The 26,440-nt window shown below is 38.2% G+C and overlaps 1 protein-coding gene across 2 annotated transcripts; it reads right to left on the bottom strand.

Moving 5' to 3' along the window:
• Positions 1-5,606: 5,606 nt before the first annotated feature.
• TCAIM (T cell activation inhibitor, mitochondrial) lies at positions 5,607-25,971 on the bottom strand. Of its 2 annotated transcripts, none has more exons than XM_054635250.2 (11): positions 25,813-25,971; positions 23,760-23,835; positions 20,434-20,569; positions 19,748-19,901; positions 18,603-18,849; positions 16,832-16,954; positions 14,119-14,216; positions 12,372-12,463; positions 10,128-10,360; positions 9,480-9,611; positions 5,607-6,142 (listed from the first exon to the last, which is right to left on the bottom strand). In XM_054635250.2, the coding sequence occupies exons 2-11, from the start codon at positions 23,786-23,788 to the stop codon at positions 5,917-5,919; spliced, it is 1,470 nt and encodes a 489-aa protein (XP_054491225.1). In that variant the 5' UTR covers positions 23,789-23,835; positions 25,813-25,971; the 3' UTR covers positions 5,607-5,916. The 2 variants fall into 2 exon arrangements, with proteins under 2 accessions (XP_054491225.1, XP_077033355.1); XM_077177240.1 differs by having other exon boundaries at positions 25,692-25,958.
• Between the last annotated feature and the right edge of the window lie 469 nt (positions 25,972-26,440).

Raw genomic sequence — 26,440 nt, forward strand, 5'->3', positions numbered from 1 at the left:
TTAGATTAACACTTTGTGACCTTTTAGAGAAAGGTCTTACAAGCTCAAAGATTAAACAGAGAGGAATGTGCATCTGATCATGCAATACACTAATGGCCCTGTGTTTAAATATCACCTGGCTGGAGGGATTGTGTATTTTGAAGACAGCAACATCACCCTCCAGGAATCTTCTCTTATTTGAATTATGCAAAATTGAATCAGAGAATTGACTCAAAACACCATAAGCTGTTAATTCTGTCAGCACTGCTACAAACTCAGGTAGTAATTTAAGAAAGGCCATTCCTCACTTTTGTTTCTGTCATTATTTTTATTTTTCTTCTTATCTTTATTTTACTTATTTATTTATCCTTTTTTTCAGACAAGCAAGGCTCCTCAGGTCACCTCACCTGCAAGGTTGCTGTGGTCAGTGTCCTCTCCTGGGGCTGCACAGGCAATCCTGATGAAGACAACATTGGCTCACCCGTGGTAGCTCAGCTTCTCTGAGACATCACCTTCACTGCACCCTTTTGGTGGGTGAGCCCCAAATCATAGAGCCTATGCACAGCAGTGCCCTAGCTGCCAATTGGTGAGAGAGATCAAATTAAAGTACACCTAGTGCTCCTTGTTAAGTACTTCATAGCACTTTGAATTGTGTGAAATTGAAGCGCAATAAGAATGTACTAATGAAGAATGTACCAATGTATCTTCTCCTTCATGTTATGACAGTAAAATTATAGGACAAAGCAAGCTCTTCCTTTCAAAACAGGATATTAAGGGAAAAAAAAAACCTTTTCACAAAATCTGTGCATTTACTTTTTTTTTTTTTAGTGCTGCATGAAAGTTGCAGCTCTGTCTCAAAGGGCTGTCTGAAATCAATGCAAGCTGAAAACAGAAGTTACCCATGCCTTTGGATGATAACACAAGCAGGATTCAAAAACTCAGTCTACAACTACAACCCTCTGACTCAATGAACTTGAAACATCCCATTAAAAAAAAAACCACAGCTCTGAATGAGAAGCTCCCAGGAGCATGACAAACCAGTGGGTAAAATAACGTGTGGGCTGGCAAAGAACTATCAAGGAAACGCCTTGATCTTGAACTGTGGCTGCCAGATCACAGAGCAGTCTTGAGGGAGGACATCAGGTTCCCATCCGATTGCTGCTTTTATTAAATGGTCCCAGAATATCCCATTACAGAGAGAGGGTGCACACAGCTACCACAGGCATTAGCTGACTGCTCAACTATGTCCCTGCAACATAAAAAATCAAATGACAAAGGAGATGATGAAAGAGAAACAATCAAAAAGAAATTAAAAGTGACTGGTATCTTAATCTACAGTATATTGCATTGTGTTGTCCTGAATAGCTAGGCAGGGATGTTGGTACTAAGTAAGAAGAAAATTAACCCTGCTCTTTTTATTTTTTAGAACCATTCATGTGGTCATTGCAGCCGTTACATTTGGCACAAACTTGGGCCGCTCTCACTTTTCTGAAATCTTATTTCCTGTTCTGAGGAATCTTATTCCCTGTTAAAATCCAAGAGAACTTTACAAAGAGGGTAAGCAGCCCAATTTCAGGCATGTTGGGAGAGTCTGCAGTTAGCACAGTTCACAGCATAGACATTTAAACCTCTTTTGGTAAATACGTCAGGAAAAGCAAAAGGGTTAAAAATCATTTAAGTCACTAAAATATGGAGCCACACAATAGCAAAAAGCTATGGAAATGGAAGATCACAGAACAGACACTTTCAGAATATAAAAGCTGGCAAGAAAATATTGAATTTCAGCTCTACTAAATAAAATATCTTCTAAAGGTTTTTTTGTCTTAAAGAGATTGCTGAGCTCATAATCAATCAGTCTGGCTACTTAGACACAGCACCCCATCAGAGGATTTAGCAAAAATGAAGTACTAAATTATTCAGCATTTAAGCAATTGTGTAAGGAATATGTAGCTGAAAAGGACAAACTGCAAAACAAGATTATTTCCCCATTACATCAGTATATACTTTAGTTTTAACAGGGCTTTCCAGGGAGGTATCTAGACATTTTTCCCATGCACAGAATTGAGATCCCAGCTTTTAATCTTGCATTTTAAAGTCAAATTACTGTAGTATTTATATGTATCTGAAAAGGAACACTGCTCTCTCAAATTTTAAAATTAACATTTTTACTGTATTTACAGCTATGTTTTCTCTTTCTCACTTAGGCTACCTTTCTATAAAAAATACCCAACAAAACTTCCTGCTCTTCTCTATTACAAATTTGCGTAATGTTAAGCTTATAAAGAAACACTAGGAAAGTCTCATTTTTGTGTACATGTACTACACACATACCATACACAAGTATGTCCAGGGAGTCACAGAGATAACACACTAAGTGCTATATATTTTCAGAAAGACAACTGGAAATGACTAAGTGTAAAAATTTCAGTTTTCTCAGAAAGGTTTTTCAAGCTGTCATGTACACAAACCAGATGAGATTTACATTTTTCCATCAAGAGTTTTGATGAATTTTGGATATGCTTTGAAACATCAGCTCTAATCTTCTGGAAGACTTTCCCTTTTTAAGTCTTTCTCCAGATTCATTATCAACCTTTTGAATGTCTTACAAAACATGAATACAAGCCTACTAGTGCTGGAGACTGTATCCCAGCTGTTAATACCCATAAGAACAATGACAAAATGGGCACTATTGCATGCAATTTCATGCAATTTTCATACACAGCTGTTAAAACACAGGCAGGAGTTCTGTAACACTGGAATTCACAAAGAACTGATACTGTAAAATGTTACACCAACACCTGACAAAATGGAAAATGTTGTTTGCCAGTGCCTGCAACTCAAGGTCACAGCATTGAACAGCATCAAAACAACTTGTTAAGGTGATAAATTTTGTCTCGAGCCCCCATCTCTTTTATTTTAGCATTGGATTTCCTTCTGGCAGCTGCACTAAAATACTAAACCTCGCTGAGAGGCTGAATGACACGATCTGGGCATCACAGTTTATTGACTCATGATGGATAACCAACACACATTTCAATTCTTTGATCAGTGGTAGGGTTTCTTACTTACCTTTCAAATGTATGCTGCAAATTTCTGAACAGTAGAAAACCTCAAATCTAAGCCAAACAATAATGATAAAAACAGCAAGACATCAACTCCACCTAATTTAATATTAGGATTTGTTTTTAAAGAGGATGCTTCTTGAAACTTCATACCAAACCTTTTCAGCTATTGGTCACAGAGCAAGCAGGAGTGTTGTACTGAATAAAACTACAGTAGATGTCAGTACTCATTCAAATATATTTCCACAGAGTTGTGACAGCACTGTCTGTTGAACAGAATTTGAGGTGTTCTGCACTATTTAAAAACACAAGAGCTTCAATTCATCATCTGTTTCCATGCTGCCATAGTGACAAAAGATTTTCAGAGTTCTAACTCCTTTTTTCCCCCCTGCTATATATAAAATGTTAGAAATCAAAATGTAATTCTGACAGATTTAACCCATATACATTTACTAAATGGATAATTCTGTTACTTTGGTGACAGTCTTCAAAATAAATCAAACATGACCAAATAAACACCTACAACATGCACCTTTTTTCCCCACTGTTTTCTAAGTATGTTAAAGAATGTAAAGAGGCCCATATGTTTGTAAAGGCAACTTGATCATTCAGCAGCAAAACCAACTTACAGAAAGTGCACTATAAAAAACTAGTTACACCCAGACCTTACACTGCTGAATTACTGACCTATACTCATTCTTCATTTTTATATTGCTAAACTTATGAGCAGTTTTAGAAATTTCATAGTGCATCTCCTTCAGACCTCAGGGGAAAAAAAGCCTAACAGAAGAGGGAAGGCATACCCTCATGGCATGTGAGACAACCACCCTGCTGGTTCCAGGACTGGAACTCTGGTTTATTAGACCCAAGACCCTAGCCTGGAGGAGCTATCAGGAAAGAAAGTTGCCATACTACCCTTTGAGGGTTGACACATTCTGCCAGAGGATTTTGGCTATTTTCCCTTAGAGGGAATGGTGAGGATCTTCAGATGCATCCCAAATTAGAAATGTTTTACAGCAACTGCTTCTACACTTAAGCTCAGTCCTATTCCCCCTTGCCAAGCTTTGCCTTCTCCAACCCCCAGTCCATGTCAGGGTCCCCATTACTTGTGGAAACATCCCATGCTCTATTTCATACAGGCCCTTTATGTCTTCTTCTCCAGCCAGTTCCAGTAGTCCATTCTTTGCTGCATGGAAAAGGTGCAGTCACTGCTTTCAGTGACATTAGTGTCAGTCCTCAGAGGATGGCCTCAGGCTCTTGTTTGCATCCACTCACCTTCCCTTAGACCTTTTATCATCTCCTCTACAGTCAAACTGGACAGCTGCTTCATCCCTCAAGCTCTATAAGGGGTCATTCAGCTCAAGCAGGAAAAACCCCACTAGTACAGTCTTTTTATTCCCAAAGACACCCTACTTTCCAAGAGCTGAATGAGGGAATATTGCTGGGCTACAGCTGATGGCACTGGCTCACTTGCTTGGCACAGGTGGGACAGAGTAGCAGCAGTGCTAGATGGACTGAGGGAGGCCACATGCCATGGAAGTTAAACTGCTTGGAAGAAACTGTCAATTGATCTTCAAAACCTTTCCAGGCCTTGCCAGTAAAGCCCCTGGATTGAAGGCCTGAGGAAGTCACATCTTCTGTCCTGACATTTTAGAACAGATATTTTTGAGATCAGTGGGGGTTTTTGCTTTAAGTTTGACATCTTAATAAACAACTTGATACTGAGCCTTCTAACAGGAGAAAACAGAACCACACCAATTTCCCAGCTCAATACAAATAAAAATACAAGGCAAGTAAGCATTTGATGATTCCTTTTCTTTTTGCCAGTTATGGTAAATTCAAATCCAGAAATGTTAAGCAGTTGGCCTTTCTCAAATGATATTTTGCTAAGTAGTAATCCAAATACCAAAATGCATCTTGGCATGTATTACAATGAAAAAGTGTTGACATGCATTCACACTTTATTTCATTTTTTTTTAAAGGAATAAAGTACCAGTAAGGATCCACGCATTTGCCATACTGCAAACTCCTTGTTCTTACTGACTTGTACTTACTCTTGCAGACAATCCCACACAAATCAGTGCTTCCTTCCCTTAGATGTCACATTACACTACTCAGGGTTTAAGTGTTGTGTATGGGATTTGCAATCTGTTATAGTGTAAGTAAAGAGGATTGTTGGTATTTATGGAGCAAATGCCGGAAAACAAAAAGAGAACGACATCTGCTTTAAGGTAACCACAGACAGTATAACTGGCATATTTTGGAATTCTAAGGCAACAATGTTAGACCAGCATGTGAACTTCTGCTGTAGACTCCAAGATAATGTACTGCTGTCTTCTGCAAAGGATAAATATTCCAATGTTTTCTCCCTTGTTGTTTTTTTTCTAATTCAGTGATAGGCAGCAATATGAAATGCCAGCATTGCCACCAGATAACTTCTGTACTTAACTTCTGCATTCAATGAACCCCTTAAGATTGCACGTAATGCCTGGCTGGAGTAGCACACTCTTTATTTAAGATCATTTATCTGGCAATATTCATGTATATTAAAGATACACAGGCACATTTTTGCAGACTTGAAATTTAATGTATTTTCAGAATTCACTACAAAAACGTGGTTTCACAACTGTAACCATACACTGGGACTCATACAGTATTATGGATAATGTACAGATGTCTTTCCCAGGACTACGAATACTGCGCATTGTGCAAATTGTCTAGAACTGCAATCCTTCCTCAGCAGCAGTTGGAAGAAAATTTGTGAGCTGAACACTGATATCAAAATACAGATTTAAATAATTTACTCTTAAAAACATTCATATTTATAACCTCTTACAGAAAATAAAACAATTCATCTGATTATCAGATACATCCCTCAGTTTTTCCAGTTCCAAGGTATACAAAGGTCTCCATCCTGCAGCACAGAGTAGAAATGCGAAATGCAAAGGTGCATGCCTTGTAGGTAGGGTAAGGATTCCTCCAGCAGCCTCTTACAACAATCTATCATCTGTGCACTGGAAACACTGGGCTCCTTATACAGCCGATCCAAAGAAAATCTTTCTGTAGAAGTGTTGATTAGCTCCTTCTCTGTAAGCATCATCCTAGCAAATGGAGACAACACACAGTGACAAACTTACAACTTCATCTCTTAAAACCCCTGCCTTAAAATAAGCATTTCAATATATATTGAACATATATTAAAGCAAGAAATACTGGAATAAGTAGATTAAATGCATGCAAACAAAGGTGTCAATTCATATACAGGTATGTGGAGCTGAGATTTTTGTGACACGTGACCATCTCACAAGTCAGAGTGAACATTCTTCCATGACTATGGGCACCACATGTCCATGGACTCACATTTCAAAGCCCATGCCCTGACATCTTTTTGCTCACTAAGTAACTGGGAAAAACACAAAAATAAAAATCCTGTGAGGCTCCATTTTTAATGTAAGGAATGAAAATATTTAAATAACATTGAAAGCTTAGGTTTAAAGCATAAAATCATGTTCATAATTACTCTGTCTTAATTAAACCAGTACGCTGTATGTCATCTAAACCAACAACTGAGAGGTCCAGTAAACTGATGCATATTAAGTGTGTTAGTAACTTTCCAATTGCAGAACTTTGTTGATATGTTTGGACCCAATGATCTTAAAAGTCTTTTCCAGCCTAAACGATTCTATGAATTTTGAATCCAAAGCTTGCAGATGATTTTTTGCTTCACCCCAGAGAAATAAGACACCACATGCAAACTCAAACTATTCAGAAAGAAAGTTAATGTGCAGATTTAATTAAGGCACTGGAGCTGTGACTGATCAACTGATGAAGAGACAAGTTCAGGTTCAGCCAGCCCCACTAGCTTGGGCACTGTGCCACACGAACACAGCTGCACTTCCAAGCCAGCTTGGCTGCAGACACAGCTCCACTGCTGCCCTAGAGCACAGACCCTGTGCAAGACGGGAGGAGCTACAGAGCAGCAGCACCAATGGGATGCGAATCAGCCCAAGTTAAGCACAGACACAGCTACTGACACCATTTGCCTCACATGAAAATGCTACTGTAGGGCCTTGCCACTACTCCCCAGAGCTCAGGATGGGACCACTCTGTGCTTGTATGGCACTGAGCTCTGCTGAGGCCCAAGAGCCCAGCCCACTGTGGCAGTCAGCAATGAGCTGAGCCAGTGAGTTAACCAAGAGCAAGCCTGTCCTCTTCTATGGACCATTTCCATGCCACCTTCCTGAGTGCATTCCCAAATACCAAGGCACCAAGCTTTCCAGGTCTGTGAAATCCTAGGCTCCCTTGAAGGAATTCCAGTCAGCTGGAGAACTGTTTTCTGTCCCTTCCACAGGGAGGCTTGCACCTTTATCACCACACAAATCTGATACTTTAAAGAAGCATGGGAAGGAGAATCCTGCCTTACTAGAAGACTGACATTATCCACACAGATACCAGAACTTTCTAGAGCAGCAGCGTTTGGATTTCCTGTGCATTCAGGTCAGAATTACGGCCACTCTAGGCTGTTTACTGCATGCAAAACATTCAAGTCCATGTGCAAAGTACAGCCAGTACATCTCAAAGTATTTCCTTTATCATGGGGCCTTTTTAACCACCACACGAGGCTAAGGAAAATCAGAAGGACATGAGTAAGTCCAAGGAAGCATTAAGTGGAAAAGGAGTTTCCAGCTTTGATAAAAGACAAGTAAGAGGAAATGTGACACAGCTACAAAACAAAAGCAGAGGTGATACAGAATGACTGTTTTGTATTTCCTATCACACAAGAACAAAAGAACAACAAATGACATCATCAGGCTGTGGGTATATAAATCACAGAACACCACCCTCTTTCATAGACACATGCCATATGTGATTCAAATATGCAGTTTGCTGCCATTGGATATTCGGAGCCATAAAATGCAAATTGGCTCAAAAAGTAGTAAGATAATTAAGAGGGGGGAAAAATAAAAAGTCTACTGATTGCTATTAACACGAGATAATGTTTCCACCTTCAAGTACTTTCTCAAGTGCAGTCAGACACAAACTGGGAAGGAGTATGGAGTAAAAAACCCACCACATTTTTTGCCCCATGCATAAAGCCTCTCCATAAGCTAATGGATGATGGGGACAGATATTGTGACCCAGTATGGTTGTGTACTGTTTCATACAAACCAGCATCATCCAGCACACAAGATATGCATCTTGGCTCTTCCAATCTTACAACACAGCTGCTTTTACTCTGAGGGCACAGTTTTCCTGGATTGGTGTCTTTACGAAGTGCGGAAGGGCGAGGTTTTTTGGAGAGTTACCCAGATGCAAATGTATATATTTGCAACAACATCTCTCCCAAAATCTATAGACAATACTTTCCCAGCTGTCACATGTGGACAGTTACATAGAGCTATTCAGTAGTTACAATTTATATGGCAAAAATTTAGCTTCCAAGCTGGACTAAGGATGTGGAAAAATTCCAACAAATCATGTTTACTGAAGTCCACCTGCAAAACATATCTTTACAAGTAATTAGGTCTTAACAGAGCTAAAAGCATAGAGCCTTCAGCAAGACTCATGCCTAAAATAATATCACAAGAACATATCTGGATCTATACATCATGTATACTGATGACAGTGTGACAGTTCAACAACTCATTAAAAGCTTTCCAAAGCAGAAAAAAAGACTTGCAGTAACGACCTCCTAAAGGACAAGTACCACCCACTTACCTGTAACAGTACTTTATTTAAAAACCCCAGTAGCTCTACTTCATCCTCAAGGACACATACAGGGTACAAGGTCAAGAACCAAACTCACAGTTCTGATGGATATTACAGACCATGGCCCTAATATTAAGTATGGTGCTGTGACTCCCTATCATAATCACTCTTGTCATCTGTGAGAGAGTACTCACAAGATGTTTCTCTCATCATTCTTCCCCAATTTTCTTTTCTTTGCCTTGTTAGGTACTAATTAATATTTTTCTCAACTGCCTAATCAACAACTAGAAATAATGACTCTCTAGTTGGTCTCAGTTATTTTGAGTTTAGATTTCACTGCTTTTTTGTCACATTTTAATTAACATTAATAAAAATTGTTCCTTTTCTTATTCATTAAGAAGGTGTTTTCCACCTTTTCTTTGAGGACATAATTGTAAAAACAATTATGCAATTTTGTCTTGTAAGCAAAGATATTTTACTTCTGAATGATGCACAATTGTCTCTACAAAGGTGAAAGAGGGTATTTTCTAATAACTGTTTGCATTCACTAATCCTGTAACTCTTTACTTAGTAAAGCTGATGGGTAAAGTTCTATTTTAGAAACAAAAGGGTTTTTTTCAGCAAAAGAGTATGAATGCATTTTTAAAAATTCTCCTCCTTCTCCAAATAAAAAACAGGACATGCAAAGATTTTAAAGAGCTAAGTGTATCAAGTCACATGAACACTTACTCCTCCTTTCTTTTCAAATTCTCTCTTGCTTCCTGTGCTTTGGCAAAAATAAACCATTGAAGAGCTGCTGGATCACAGATTGTTGGGATCATAAAGTGTCCAAGTTCATGTAGGCTTGGTGCGTATCTGTCACTAATGAAACACAATGGAAGTAAAGAACAAGGTATAATTTTTTAATGCAACTATTTATATGAATTACTTTCAGAAAAAAAATCTAGAGATACTAGAGATAGAGAATATAAGTTAATCACAATCAGAATAATTGGTAAAAAGTTATCAAGTTTGGTTCATGAGAATGGAGAAATATAGTCAGTTATGCTTTTTTAAAATTACATTTCAAAAGGAGCTGACAATAATACTCAAAAAATATAAACACCATCATGACAGCACAAAACTTTTGATTTAACACTCTAAACTAGACAGAATTGAGTCCAACTTGAATAAAACTAAGCAGGATTTTCTTCAATCTGATTCCTTCTTAACCCATAAAAATGCACTTAAAACCTTCAGGAACAAAAAGACTTTGACATAATGAAAATCTGAGATTATATCGCTTTTCTTATTAGTGAGAGCAATAAGCAGTGTAACAAAAAAAAAAGAAAACAGTAAAAGCTCTAAAAGAAATCAACCTTCCCTGCCAACACCTACCTTTCCAGAATCATTTGCAAGCCTCGCAGACTGCGAGGATGAAAAGGTAATCTGCTGTCACGTAGTTTATTATAGAAAGAGTTCAGAGTCTCAAAGTACTCTTCTAGAGTCAACAGAGGTTGCAGTTCTTCAATGTAGATTACTTGGATGCCTCCCAGAAGTTGGCTTATCCGATCTTCCAAAAGCAGCAGCCTTTTTTGAAGCTTATAATAATTTGGCAGTCTCTCAAAAATCTGTGCATACACATGAATGAACATTTTCTGTGTTACAGAGCTTAACAGTTAATTTTAATAAATTAAAAAAATAACAAGAAACCATAAAAGAGACACTTAACAATGCAAACGTGGAACCCAGAGGGGAAAAAAATTACAATCAAAGAATACCATAGATGAGAAATATCAAGTATATATGTTTTGGGACAAGTTATAATCCAAAAAGCTTTTAAGTATTTTCTGTATTTATAACATAAAGGTACCAAAAGGATGTAAAAACATGGATGAATATCCTCTATATATTCAAAAATTAATAGTCTCAGATAAAAAAATATATATAATCTGATGCCTATATAAAACATCACCACAGTTATAGTGGTAGAGCTATTCCTCATACAGTAGTCACTACCTACCATCTCCCCTGTTGATATTATTTTAAAGTACCCTTTCATACAAAAAAGAAATAGCTGCTGCTGCCACAAGTCAAGTGATTTCAGAACTATCTCTTTAGAAACTCAGGAGAACAGTAGAATAGACAGTAGATAGTTCTGATAGTAGAGTCAGAACAGCTTTTGGCACAATAAAATTTGGTTCAGCATTTGCATTTGTAACAGAGAAAACCAGCAAAAATCCTTTAAATATTGTAGCTCTGACCAAGCATCCTAGAGACTGACTTGGACAGTATTCTACTGCTTCCTTCTTCTAGTAATTAGTAACAAAAAGTAATAGCACTTAGAACTGCTTTCTTAAATGACATAGAATTGGACAAATATGCTCTCTAGAAACTGACTCACCAACCTCATCAAGATTTTCACTGACTTTCTGTATAACGTTTCACATAATCTTCACTGCATTTCAAAATAAAAAGCCTCTGATACCAGCTTCAAATATATACCACTCTTTTGTCTTCCCAAGCAAATACCATCACTACAACTAACTACACACATTGTTCCATCTGCATGTCATTTTGTGTGGCCTTACACCTTTGGAAAAACCTGCAGCAAAGGTTAGAGAGAGGAAGCATTTATCTTTTCAAGAAGTCAGTGTTTATTTTAGTATAATCAGAACACTTTTATTGCAATGACTATCAACACTCTCAAATCTCAGAAAGTTTTCTATTAAATTCTGTTTTCTCAGTTTAAGTTCTTAGTAAATTGTTCACACTAACAAGCCATGGTTTGTTCCTCCCCCCCTCAGTGAAACATATAGGGAAAAATTCAAAGCACCACCAAAAAAAGAAGATCAAGTGTTAACTTTTCATATTACTCACTGACTGGAATACAGAAATAGAATATTCTGATATTCTAGCAGGGTGAAATTTCCAACTATGAGATTCCACCAAGAATCCCCTTTATGAAGAAATATTTTTTGATAGAATTATCAGTAATGTTTCAGTAACCAAGATTAAAGAAAAATTCCTCAAGTGACATGTTTATATTGCAACATATTTAGTTTTTGGTCCTTTGCATACAATGCTATCATTTAGGATGTCAGAAAGCTTATAAACTCTGAACTTTACACAAGCAGCAGCAGAATTGACATAGTCACTAAAGATAAAATTCTGCAACATCCACATTAGCTGCCTAAAAGAACAAAATGGAGCGACAGGGTTGGTTAGAGTCATTGACTGAAATTATCAGTTCACAACTCCCTTTAAATCTCATATTTACAAAAGATTGGAATAAAATCCATTCGCTCTTCATGGGAATGAGCTCTTTATGATCACAAAGTGTTCTGCCAGGGCTCACTGTACAGACTGGAACAGTGCATAACAAATTAGTTTTATTTATCTCTAATCAGAAGTAGTACTGACTTACTAATGAAAGCAAAGATCTAGCAAAGACTGTTGTTAATAACAGCACACACAGGATTAAGTTTCAAATGCAGTGTACACCATTATGCTAAATGCGTTAGCTAAGTGTTTGCTTTACAACACTCATTGGTTATCTGCACCTATTAGTATTTTTTGTTTATAGTTTAAAAAAGGATGTCACAACAAGGGGCATTTTCATTTGATTTGAAATCTTCTTACTTTGGTCCAGTGATGGTGAACATCCATGGTCCCCAGCATTATGTGACCTGCTGCACTCATACCCGAGCGATCTGTAAATACCACCGTGCGTCCTAGAGATTGAACAAAGCTCTTTACTAATTTGGCTTACTGCAACCATTCCTACAATTACTGAAGACTTAACCAGGCTGCTAGCATGTCACAAGAAATGTATTTCTGCAACACAAATGCATGTGAGTAGGTGCTTCTGTTATTCTTCAAATTTTGAAAGGTTCCTGAAAAGTCCAGTTTAGGAATTTTTTTCATACAAACCTGACCCAGCATTTGCTTTCTCTCTGTTTGAACTTGATAGACTTTTATTTAATTGGGCTTTTTTCTTATGACTGCTTTTAAAATATGAGAAAATCTCATCAGAGAGGATATTCAAAGAATCTGTATAAATCATGTATAAAGTAGGAAATGCACACTATATATTTGAAGTATATGCAAATTAAAAGTTGGTCAAATAATTATGAATAAGGGCATTCAACTCTATTTCCGAATTCTCAGCAACATGCAAGCTGTAAGAAACACCTGCACATTATGTTTTCATTCTTTTTTAAAATAGAGACAACATAAAGGGCTAATTCTAGATGAATTTTTAGGGGGATACATCAGTTTTGAGTGTGAGTATGTTTTTTTAACAAAGATCTTCAAGATCTTCAAGAACAAAGTACAAAGATCTTCAAGAATTCTTTAGGGTAAAAGCACAGGCAACTATTTATCAAAATAAGCTTCCGTAAGTCTTCAGTGTGATGTATTAATCTACAAGACAAGGCTTAAGTAGAAGCTCTTGCTCTTAGAAATCAGTGTTCTGAAATCCCAACAAAAGAGCAACACTGACTTCAAGGCATCTAATCCATCCTTGTACCCTAAGGCCGCATCAACTGTACTTGTATAGTTACTGATAGGTATTTATCCAGTGCATTACTAAATGTCTTCAAAGATGGAGACTACATCAGGTTCACAAGACAGACTTCTGTAATGCTTTCTATCTTTAGCATGCTCAGGAAAAGAAACTAATTTGAAATCTAATACAATTTAAAACTACTACTCATTGTCCTTCCCACTCTGTCTTTTGGCAAAGGATTAGGTGAACCCTCAAATGAAAGCCACTCAAAACTGGGTATCTGCAGACAGGCATAAAATGTGGAATTACAATTAGAGGAAACAGCTACTGCCACAGGTCAAACAGCTGTATGAGAAGAATGGTAGGTCAGGTTTACAGAGTATTTTAGTTTTTCCTGAGAAAATATGGACTTTAATATAGCTATTTTATGGAACTCATGAGAAAAGAAAGCAAGGAGCATTTTAAGGTATTCTAGCAAATCATCGCTAGGGTTAGAGACCTACTCACATTTTTGACTTGAACATACCATGGGCAACAATCTATTGCTAACTCAATCCTTTGAGAGCTTCAGTTTAGATTTTTTACTTTCATTGCTAATATTAAGCCTAGTGCTTTCAACAGACTCCACTTGCATTTATTAAGAAGTAAACTAGAAGCTGAGTGCAGTCAATCAATTCTAAGGAAAGGTCACTTTGAAAAATACGCAGTAGCTTTAAAGGTAAGTTCTCACCAGCTTTTCTGTAAGCCTGACAAGTTTGTTTTTGCAGTTATCAAAAGTATCATTTGTAAAAAGAACTAGAGCTCCATTGCTACAGGGGACCCACGCTCATTTCTGAATCAATACTATATTAGGATATATGAAACAAGCAACAGAAATACCTTTAACATTCTCTAATATTTCAGGTCGCTGTTGGACCAAGCGACCCAGACTGTGTAGCTGGCTACAGCGGTGAGCAATGCCCCAGCTTCTCTGCCACCTAAATAAAAATGTAATTGAAAGCATTTAATCCTCAATATTATTAAAAAAAAAGTCACAGAAGTTGAGATGCAACTCAAAGCCTTATAACAAAAGCAAAATAGCACCCCAACAGTAATAATAAAAGCAAAGGCTACCCAAAAGTTGTCCATGTCATATGCTATTTGAACTGATAAAAAGCCTAAATAAAATTCCAGTGTTTCTTAAACTGAGTCCCAAAAAACAAACAAAGAAAACCAACACCAGGAAAAATAAATATAAAACCAGGTAGACAGAACTCATAAATCTCTCCCCCAGAAAGAAGGGGGTTAGTAAGAGAACAGCACCAGACAACCCAGTATTTGGTTTGGTCATGGACCATGCAGTTTGTTTGGACACTGTGTAATGTTTGTCCAGAGGAGCAAATACAGTATGTAAGGACATTGTCTTCTTTTCTTTTTTTTTTTTTGGTTCCTAGCCCAAAACATTACCACAATTCCAATGGAAAGTTGCTATGTATTATTCATATTTTACAGTGGAGTAATTTTTGTTAAACCATACAAGAGCCAGGTGTTACCTTGCTGGCTTTAATGCACATAGTTTTGACTTTTTTTTTCATCACAAACCAATGAGACTGATAGCTAAGCAAATTTCAAAAAGCATCTAAACTGTGAAGTCCCAGTGTATTGGAAAAATACACCTTTTTACAGACTATTAATTGATATAAAACTGTCTCAAAGTGGAAAATTCCCATTCCTTTATTGTACTGTGTCTGTCTGGAATTTATTTTCTTCGTAACACTCATATTTTATATTTTATTAATAGTGATCATAACACACCAATATTTTGGCTATTGTGCAGTGCTGGCACAGTGTCCAGGTCTTTACTTTTTCCTGCCACCCTGCCCCCCACCATCAGGAAGTAGGCTAAGTTGGACAAGGTGCTGGGAGGGGACACAGCCAGGCTGGGTGACTCCTACTAAAACCAAAGGGATATTCCAGACCATATGTCATGTTCAACAATAAATGCTGATGGAAAGAAGGAAGGGGTACCCTTATGGTTATGGTGTTTGTCTCCTCAAGCAGGCATTACACATGCTGAACCCCAACTGCCCAGAAGTGGTTAAACACCTGCCCATCAATGGGGAACAGAGAATTAATTTCTCCTTTTGCTTTGCTTGAACTCACAGTTTTGCTTCATTTCAGCTATTAAACTTCTACCTTAATCCACAAATTTTCTTGCTTGCGCTCTTCCTATTCTCTTCCTCCTTCCATTGGGGGTGTATGAATGAATAAATGGTTGTGTGGGTACTCAGCTGCTGGCTGGGGTCACCCACAACATCTCATTTAGGAAAACCTAACTGGCAAAACCTCACTCTTTGGTTTGCAGAGAATGGCACTATGCCACAGCACTTGTGAGGGAATTTAATCAAATACAAGTAATTCAAACAATTATTTACTGTTACCTAGCAATATCACTTTGCTTTCAGCAGCATCAGACTGGAGCAGAAAAAGGTGGCCATTTCCTCATCTGTCCTAAACTTATACATGGAATAATGCCAGTGACCCAGCTATTTTTCAGATCTCTGTGAACACTAGCACAAGGCTCCAGAACCACAGGTCATAGTGTCCTATACTGACTTGTCAGATTTCCAACACTCACATTCTTTTCCGAATTAAAACAATGTAACTCATGGAAGATAAATAACTCTTCATGGGACACAATAATTTTAATTTATTTTAGAAGTACAAACTATTTAAGAAAATTAATACAGGCCATGAATAAAATCAAACCTATGAGTTTAATACTGAAGACTGTTCCAGAATGTTAAAAACCCTCACCACAGAACAGTTACAGAGCATTAGAAATTGTGTTCAAAAAACCTGGCTTCAGCTTAAAGGAAACCAGGGTCTTTTGCAGGGTGAAAGTACAAAAGCATGATTTTAGAAGGTCCAACTCTCTCTTTTCTGGTTAAAAAAGTAGAACATAACAGACTAGCCCTTGAAATAATTCCCCAAAGTTTATTTTTCCATTTGTGAATACCTTCACTGCCACTTTCCCCACCCTGAATATCTCACTTCACAATATTCTCACTCAAATGCACAAAAATGAAAAAATGATTGCAAATTATTTTCTGGAAGTATTCTGAAGAATCATGATCTCCAACTGTACTCAGATCTTTCAAACAAAGAAATCTCCTTCTCTGGAGAGACAAACTAAACACTAAAAGAAAGAACATTTTTATTAAGCATTCACAAGATGTCATTATGTACCATGTACAAAGCTGCACTCCACTGCCAGTCTAGTTACCTTTGTAGATAGTAACTTGATTTCAGAAATCCAATTTTAACCAGCAAAACATCCAAACTAACACATACACACCAGTTCTATTTCTGTGTTTGCCTCAACTGGAGCCTACACTTTCAGTTACAAATAGGAGGTCTATCAGAGCAGATTGTAACAGGAAACTTTTGTCCCAGTACACTTCTAGAAATTTACTCAGTGCAGTAACACTTCTTCATATATGAAATATAGCTGTTTTGCTGAAATAAGCTTTTAAAGTTCATTGCAGAGTATTAGACAACACTTCCTTGCTTTGACTGTCTTAATCCAAATGCAACTGATCTAATTAATTACCTGATATCTGAGAGCTGGAGTTCATGAGAAAGTTCAATTTTTAAACGTTCTAATTCTTTTCTAAGCGGCAAACTCTTTTTCAGCTTTTTTACTGCACTTGCTTCATTATCATCTAGCCAGGACCTGAAAGAGGAGGAAAAATACTCAACAGTAGAAGCATGCTGCTGTATGATTTATCATGTAAGCAGTACAAGTAACTCAGTTCTTACTGACAATATGTTTCAAGCCAAATTACCAGGTAAAGGGATTTTTTAAAAATACAGGATAGAAGATGAAATTGCTAAATGCTTCACCTTAAGATATCTACAAAGGAAACCCTGGCACTTAATATCTTTGGAGAGGCCTAAGAAATCTAACAATCAAAATCACTGACAGTGTTCAAACTGTAAGACTTGGATGTTTGTTTAAAAGGCAAAAAACAACAGATCACTGTGACTTCAGGGGAGACCTCCAGAACTCTGTGATTTAATTTAAGGAGTTTCCACAGATGTGCCTTTAAAAAACCCGAAACAATCCCACACACACCAAAACCTAACAAAAAACCTCAAAGTGATCATAGTAGACTATCAAATATGGGAGGTAGTACTAAAGGGCTAAGTTAGGTAACTTTTAAAGAGCTGACAAGAACATAGATTAAACAGGTCAAAGTTTTATAGTTTTTTTGCCAATAATCACAACCAGACAAACATGACTCTTTGAGTACATCTAAAATTTCAGTAAGTAATTTTGTTTCTAGGAAAAGGTTACTATTTAAGAGATTTAGCCTTTTTCATAGTATAAACTAATTTTCGTACTCTAACTTTTGCAAACAAATAGTTGCATTCTCATTTGTATTTGAAGCAAAAAAATTCAATCTCAAGTAAAAAGGGAGGTCTGATGCCAGCTGTCTGTGTATTAAAACAAGACTGTTAATACCTAACTGTCTGTGGCATTCCTTGTAAATGTGTAAAAATAAGTAAAAATATTCTCTAGCACGTTAAATCCCAGTTAAGTGCTTTATAATTGTGTATTTTAGAGTAGTTTTATTTGTGAGTTGGTATGCAGGACAAGGGGCACACTTTGCTCTGAAGATCCTTCCAGCACAGTTCTGCATTCATTTCAAATGGCACTTAAATCTCATTGTTACAAAAAGTTTTTCAAGGCCCCAAAATGTGAATGTGTCCCAAAATGAGCATGTACAAATTTTTTTCAACTACCAACTTTACTACAAAACATGCTACATGTAATGCAAGTTCAGCATTTATAACTACAGTTATATTCAAGTTTTTCTGCTGAACAACAAATGAGAAGCACAACACTAAGATATAGTGTTAACATGCATATTAAAACCCTTTAACCTTAGTTTTCATGTATTATCTTCCACCCTCAACAGAATGGGATAATGAAATAGGAACCATGAAGTTAAAAGCCATATAGGTTTGTGTTACAGAAGTCCTATAAGAGGCAAGGAGCTATTTGGAGCAAGTGGGGCCCCTGTCTCTTTTTGAACTGCCACCAATATTTCATAAATCTGAAAAACTAGATCAACCAAAACTAGATTGACCAAACATGACTGCTGGGCAAAGAAACCAGAATGCTTCAGCTTTGCTGGCACTGTAGTTATTCCAGGAGCTCATCTGAACTCTAATTATAACCAGCATGTTATAATTGCATGTTGGACAATAATGTTTTGTATTGTTCAGAATGTTTATTGCCTACCTTTAAAAAACTCAGCATTAAAATAAGACCAATTTAGGTTTCAAAATTTCAGTTCAATGAAAGCATTACATACAGTAAAGTTGTTTCCACTCTCTGGGCTTGCTCTAGTTCCTCCTCAGGATCCTTGAATCCAGTAAATGAATAATAAGTCTTATCCCATTTGATAGGTCTGTTCACTGTGCTTTTTGCTTCCTTGTGGGGCTGAGAGTTCACACTCAAACTCTGAACATGCTCTGTAGATAGACTGCAGGAGTTGAGAATATCTAGTACTGTGCTCAGGAGATCCCTGGTATGTAACGTAAAACTGACTGCTCGAAACCCTGTAAAAAACAAGTATTATTTATTAAAATTATTTAAAATGCATTCCCATTCATTTCCTCTTACAGAAGAAGCTAGGCAAGGCGCAGGTAGTTGAAAATTATGATGATACTGTTATTTCAATACTCACTGCAAAATTCACATGCAGCTTAACTATGTCCCATCACTTAGCTACTAGGCCTAATTTCTCTAATTAGAAAGTAAGCTTTTGACTCAAGAGCAGAAGACAGGTTACAGTTCAAATGTTATGTTAAGGAGACCAGACATAACCCTACCACCTTCTTGAAAAACAGCAAGATTTTATTTTCTAGCATGAGGGTGCCACACAATTTGCTCAAGTGTTTTGAATGTCAGGATACAGAATGTAAAACTCTTCTGTTAGGTAAGGCATATCGGTACTGCAGACAAACTGCAGAGTAAAGTTAATCAAAAGCAACAATCCAAATTTGGCAATATTTTTTGTAGTCTCAAAGATAAGACACAATGAAGTAAATTAAAACTTCAGATATCATACAGCTTCTGCTTAGAGAGTAAGTTCCTACTGATTCTACAAGTGCCCTGACATTGTGTCCTACACATGAACTGCCACGGACCCAACTGTTGCTCCAGTTAAACATGGCAGTGGTATTAAAAGCAGAAATATGATCATTTACATCCACCTTTTTTACTTCCTTATACTGTAACTTGACCTCAGGGCTGTAATGTCTCATTCTTTCAAGGCTTTTTAAAGCTTAAGATGTTTAATTACTTGGGATGGTCCCACCTGCCTGATCTAATACAGATTTTCATGGTTCGACAGGATTTTGTTCAGTTGAAAAGTCATTACGACTGCACAGGGCTAAGCAATGGTCTGAAGGAATTTAAACACAGGAAGATACATTCTACACGATATAAAAGCACCTGAAGCACTGAAGGATTCCTGAACATTAGAAGAGTTTGGTTCTCTTTCTCTTACATAAAAAGTAAGCTGAGTTGGCTTAAAGGAACGAAATCCTGGTTTCTGTAGGTTCTCCAAGTAGCCATTTAGCCTCTTCAGAGAGTTTTCATTTACCTCCTGTTTTAAAACAAAACCAAACAAAAATTACAGATGATTAATTTGGGCATTTTTCATCTAAACCGTTTTAATCTTACATGCAGAATTAGGTTTCACAAAATGTCAGTTGCTTTTAACAAGTACTAATATGGTTCATATTCTCAGCATTTGTAATTACCTTGCATGAATAAATTTGTATGGTGAACATACTTGTATATTTGTGTACATTCCAAAACCCACTGGCTTTCAAGCTTAAAGAAATTAATTGATTCAAATAAAATGAACAGCATTTCAAAGGGATAAAATATAGTATAAATTTGCCTGGAAGGACTCAGTACTTTCTTTAGAACAATTAGAAAATATGATTAACAAATAAGGGACTTTCAAGGGACCTATCCCTGCTAAAAATTAAGGAAGTGCATCTTTTTGTTCTCTGGTACCAACCACAATTAATTCTAACATTACTTTTCTCTCTCTGACAGCAAGAAAACTAGAAAATTTCCATCCTGGATACATGAAATATTTACAAAGAAAGCATACTAAAGTATTTTACCCTCTCTTTGGGATGCTGGCCAAAGAAATCTGGATGTACAGCAAAATAGAAAGGTCTGAGAGCATTGATGGCATCGGCGCCTGACAAAGTTCTTGACTGAAGAATGCACTGCAGCAATATCTTGTCCAGACACAACCTAACAAAGTAGTAAAATGTTTATGTATGATTGTATGATGTTACCAATCAAGTGACAAACTGATACAATTACACTAAAATGTGATAGAATGGAGTAAACATTTCTAGTTGCAAGTATAATAATTTAAAACTGGAGAATTTAAATTAGGAGTCTGAATTCTGGATCTTTCCCCTTGGGAAAAAGAGTGTTTTGACAGTGCCAATCCCATGGGTTTGAGGAATGGTGGATGCTAATGGTTGAATAAGACATGTAAATAAGTACAGAAACTTCTCTCTACTTTCTCAAATATGCCTCAAATAAAAATTCCCAGTAAAGTAGTTCAAACTGGAAATACTGCCTTTAGTGCTATTTTGTTGTAGACATTGAAGCTGCTCTAAAAAGCTAACCTTTACATACCTCTGAACCTCCAAGGTAAAAAGCCAAACCCAGTATTTTTCAAGCAGTGCCAAAAGAATAATAAATTTTACCCAGGAATAATAATCACAATTCAGTGAAAAAAAGTTTCTGCATTAGTTTCTGAGTTCCATACTTGCATCTATAAAAAAAACATCTACTTTCCTGAACATACTCTTTATAGAAAGCATCAAGTAAAAAGACAGTACTTTTTGCACTTTCATCTTCATTGAATTATAAGAAACCAGGACTAAAAGAAATTTAATGGTAGGAGAAAAAGATTGTTTTACCTAAGATCAGAAGGAAAAGTTAAGTTGAAGAAGTTCTAGGAAGTTCAGAGAGTTCAAATTACAGAATGCCTGCAATTATGTAGAAATTAAACAACAGTTCTGTAATGAGCATATTTGTGTTACAGAAGACTGAAATGGAAAGAAAAATCACCAAAATATCCTGCCATAGCTCAAAGGTAATATTCACATTTAGCAAACTAAGAAGCAAGAGAGTATACATAAAAGCAGCAAGAAAATGTGAATTGGGAGATATACAACAGGTTTCTCCTTCAGCTGATTTCACAAGCTACAAATTGATCAGGGCAATTCTGGTGATTAACATTCATTTTAGTTTGCAATCAGAAGGGCAGAGACTCTGCTCTGTCAATGCAGTTTCACTCCTCACAGTATCACTCAAACTGCAATCCCCAAATAGGAAAATATATGGCAGATTACAGACAAAGCTGCTTCCAACTCACATAAAAATAATAACTTTATTAATAATAGTTAGCAGGACTGTTTTACAGAGATCTATTTATCCAGCATCCTGGATCAAATAATCATCCTGGACACAAGACACATGAGACTTTCCCAACTGCTATCATTAATTAAAAAAAAAAAAAAAATTTAAAATCTCCAATAAGCAGACAATAAGCAGAATGCTTTATTTTGGAAAATAATAAGTGATAATATTTGAGTAGTCAAGCAGAAACAGTGACCCTTACTTTACCTTTTTTTTCTGTCAACCTTCCCAGCTCTTCAATTAGAAACATGAAAGCAGTGAAGACTAATTTTTTCTGCCTAAGAGGTGGGCAAATATTTAATTAGCAAATCTTAAAAGTCAGCTTGCTGAAAATAGAGGTTATTGTGGAAAAGTGGGACAAAAACCTCATGATGTAAGAAGGCTGATGGAATTCCAAATCTGCTATGACTAAAAACCAATTTTCATGCATGTAGATGAAATGTAAGATTAAAAAGAAGCTAAAATGTATCACTGGCAAACACTTCTACCTCCTTGTTGGCTTCATCTAAACTAGTCATCACTACAGCCCATGATCCTACTCAAAACAGCAGGAGATGGTGAAGTTCCACAGCAATATAATATTATTAGGGAGAATGAAAACTCTTAATGACAAAATCATGCCACAGTTGCCCAGTGAGGCAGGAAAAACATCTCTACTAAACTAGGCAAGACAGGCAGCAAAGCACTCTGGATAAAAGTCCACTTGGTCATATGCTTTACCAGTTTGGATCTGGATGGAAGCACCAAAATAATTGTCTTGCTGAGAAAAAAAAATAGTGATTTTTTCTCTTTTTTCAGGTAGCAAGTGGACACAAAACAGTAAAAGGAAAAAAAATATTTCCAGTAAAGGAAAACAGTAAACTAATCAGCTGCCCTTCTGATAGCAGTTGACTAATGTGCAAGAAATTTACATCCTCCTAGACCAAGGTGCTAGGAGGAAGAGTAGCTCAGTTCTCTGTTCACCTCATCTGTACACCATTTCCCACATCCACTCTCAAGCATGATGTTTCCAATACTTCAGAAAGAAAGTTCAACATAGCTGGAAACCATTAATCATACTTCTGAGTTTATTAATCATGAAGTTCCATCTGTTATTCTAGATGAAAAATGGCCAAGTATGGCTAACTTTAGTTCCCTTGTTTTGTATCTAAACAACACTGTCATGCTAGAAGGAAGGCTTAGGATTCCAGCCAAAAGTCTATTTTGAACTTGCTTAAAAGAGAAATGCTCAAAGGCCAAAATTAGTCTGCGTGACAGAAGGAAGAATTCATTCACTGAAGGTGAAAGACAGAACTCTGAGACATCTTTCAACTGGAGTGACAAAATAAGTGAATTAAAATGGATTTAGAGGGAGAAAATGCAGGAAAGATGTTTATGGCTTCACTCACAAGGAGCAAAGATTGTTCCAAGAGCTTCATTTAGATCTGAAGCGCAGAGAAAGGCTTCGTATTAAAATCAAGGTCACAACCACTTTGAGGGCAGCGTCTGTACTTCACGAAAGACATGAAACACAATCTCTACTAGAACACATTATGCAATCATACTCCAAGACTGATTTAATTTATTGGTTTAATAATTCCCTTCAACTTCCTTTTTCTTCACATCTCTCCAAAGTTCAACTTTTTGGCGTATAGCTTTGGCACTGAAAAGCTCTGTTAAATTAAGTTCATAGTTACAGACGTATTCACACATTTTGAAGCACTGAGCTTTAATAACTCAATAATGCAGTAATATGTTGGATATCATATTCATATTTCTCATAATTAAGCCATTTTAAAACTCTTGTTTTGTTGAGAGCCTTTTTAATGTCTCACTTGAGGACAGGCATACGGCTTTGGAGGATTTTCAACTGTGGATGCCCTGCTGAAAGCTGAAGCTGTAAAGATGAGAATGTCAAAGAAATAAGCATGAAACAAAAGTACCAAACCAGTTTCACAAATGTGCAAGTCATAAGCAAACACTGAAACATATGCTAAAGGTAAATTAGGTCAGTAATATGCCATACCTTCTCACGGTGCTCAAGCAGCAAAACATTTCAGCAACTTAATGGTTGAGCCAAATTTCAGCCATCCACTAACTCACTTAAAAAAAAAGCAGAAAATAAAAAAACCTTTAGAAATGGACATGGTATTTCCCCCTGTTACTTACCAACACACTTTCTAAATTTTGGGTGTTAACTTTTAAAGTCAGGATGGTAATATAAAATTGAGCAAGCACACATAAAACCTAAAGCTTTTTGTAAGAATGCTTTCAGTTTCCTCTACTAGCAGTGAGTCTTGCCAATATTATGAGTTGTTACAGTATCTTGATTTGAGAATGAACATTTAAAGGTACTCCAGTTAGAGAAAAAGAACTCCTAAGAATTTAAAAAGCAAACAAATAGAAGCTTTCTTTAAGCACTAACACAAGTAAGCTTTTACTAACTCCTACACCCAAACAAATATTAATACTTCAAAACACTAGTGCCAACTACTTTATGGGAGGGTAATATAAAATCAGAGGGAAAATCACTGTCATACAGCAATGCCTGGGATTCTTAATCAAAGGTTTGCTGACATTTATGAAAATGAATTAGCAATTCTTACCAGTAACTTATGCATTAGGCAACTGTAGGCTAGAGTTTGCCAACAGCAGCCAAACCACTTGGCATGTCAGAGTGCAAATATACACCTAATTATTAGGGACTATGTGGTAAACTCCCTATTGGCAATGCTTTCCAAGCATTTCTTTTTAAATACACTTTGCACTTATCAAAATAACATGCCTGCTATATATGCTGTTTTAAAGAACCCGAGATGAACAGCTATCAGAGAAACATCATCTGTGTTCCAACACAGAACGACACTTCCTATGCCTACTTTGCAAAACACTTGAAGTTTCAGAAGTGCATATTTCTAATACCAATATACTTAACGAAGAACCTAAATTTTCACTAGAGGCAGATAGAGGGAGGAAAAAAAATATACTGAGGTAAATACCCCCAAAACATTTGTTAATTTTTGTCTTCTGATTTTCAGATAGGTAGGCAAAACAGCATCCGTGTCATTTTCACTGTCTGTAACAAGAGTCCTAATCATAAATTAAGTTAAATACATTAACAAGCTCTCTGGTCATAAAACATTTTCCCTCACTGTAATTTCAGCTTCAGGCATCTGGGCAGAGGATGGAAAAAACTCAACAATCTCACTTAATCCGCGGTGACGCTTTATATAACCAGACAAAGGCATCGTTGTTTCTTGCTTTAAACGCTCTATTAACTGCTTGGAAATTGGTACACGGCTTAGCTGAAAAACAAAACCTCCTGGGTTTGGCTAAGCCTCACCTGCACCCCACCTCAAAGACAAACGCGCTGAAACATAACGAAATGTGAATTATGTCGCAGAAGCCTTTGGCACCCCGACGTGTGTCACATCGCTGCCACCCCCCGCTCAGCCCGCTGCTGTCTGTCTCAGGTGTTTACCTACACTTGAGGCAGCACGGAGACAACAGCGCGAAAAGCAACAAGATGACAGCGCTCAGAAAATCAACTCGGGTGAGCGTGATTCGCTCACTGCTTGGAAGGGAATCAGCTGCGGCGCTCCGAGCAATAATAAATTAAACCGCCGAAAACAGAGCCCTGTTTGAATTCGCTTTAAGATCCGCTAAAGGCAAGGTCTTCCCGGAGGGTGGCAGAGCTGACCGCGATCCGGCTCTCGGGCCTTTCGCACCCTCAGGAATAAGACGCGGGATAAGGAGCCGCCGATGCCGGGCCGGGCCGAGCCGAGCCGAGCTCAGCCCAGACCCGGGGCCGCGCGCGCCCGCTCGCACGTACTGCCACGCGCGCGCCAGCGCACGGGCAGCCGCCGGCCCCCACCCCACCGCGGTCACCGAGCGACGCGGCCCGGCCCGGCTTCAAAGCAGACACCCCCCCACACACCGCCCGGGCTCGGCCTCGCACCATCCTCCGGCCGCCGTCCGAGCGGAGCCCCCGCACAGGTGGGCGGTGGGCCGCGCTGCCTTCGCTCATGCCCTCCCCTCGCGGAGAGGCGCGCCGAGGACCCCCGCCCGGCCCCGCTTACCGCCGAGGCCGGACGGCGACCGCCGGGGCTCGGCCCCATCGCCCCCGCCGACGGCCCCGGAGGGGGCGGGCCCGGGGGATTCCCGCCGGGGGCGGGGCCGGCGCGCGCCTGCGCTCCCGCCCCCTTGCGGCTCCTCCGCTGAGCGGCCGCTCGGGGTGGGCGGGGCTCCCCCCGCCCCCCAGCCCGGGCCCCGCCCCCGGCTCCGGGCGCGCGCCCCGCAGGCCCCGCCCCTCAGGGGCACCTGAGGGAAGCGACCCGTTCCCACTGCTGAGGCTGCTGCGCCCGTCAGTCCGGCTACGCCTGCAGCGGTTCCCCACGGATACAGAAAATACGGGATAACCCGTTACGGGAAAACCCCGACAGAAGGAATGCCTGCCCTTTTGCTGAGGGGATGGGAGCAATTTAGCCAAATGCTTCACGTCGCCTTTTGTTCTGCAAAAAAAGTAGCCGAAGAACCAGGCGTAAGCTCTGCAGTCCCGAGGGGAATGGAAGAGCTGCTTTCCTGCAGTTACATAGAATCAGTTAGGTTGAAAAAGACCTCTGAGATCATCGAGTCCAACCTGTGACCGAGTACTACCCGGCCACTAGACCATGGCACTGAGTGCCACGTCCAGTCTTTCCTTGAACA

The sequence above is a fragment of the Agelaius phoeniceus genome, chromosome 1, assembly GCF_051311805.1.
Source record: "Agelaius phoeniceus isolate bAgePho1 chromosome 1, bAgePho1.hap1, whole genome shotgun sequence".
NCBI lineage: Eukaryota > Metazoa > Chordata > Aves > Passeriformes > Icteridae > Agelaius > Agelaius phoeniceus.

Bases quoted from the DNA above. Each gene is read 5' to 3' on its own strand.
- TCAIM (XM_054635250.2), bottom strand. From the start codon at position 23,788: ATGTTTTGCTGCTTGAGCACCGTGAGAAG. The intron at 16,955-18,602 runs GTATGTAATGCT...CTCCTCTTTCAG, and splicing joins AGAGTGGAAACAACTTTACT to GTCCTGGCTAGATGATAATG. The intron at 14,217-16,831 runs GTAATTAATTAG...ATTTTTATTTAG, and splicing joins CTCCAGCTCTCAGATATCAG to GTGGCAGAGAAGCTGGGGCA.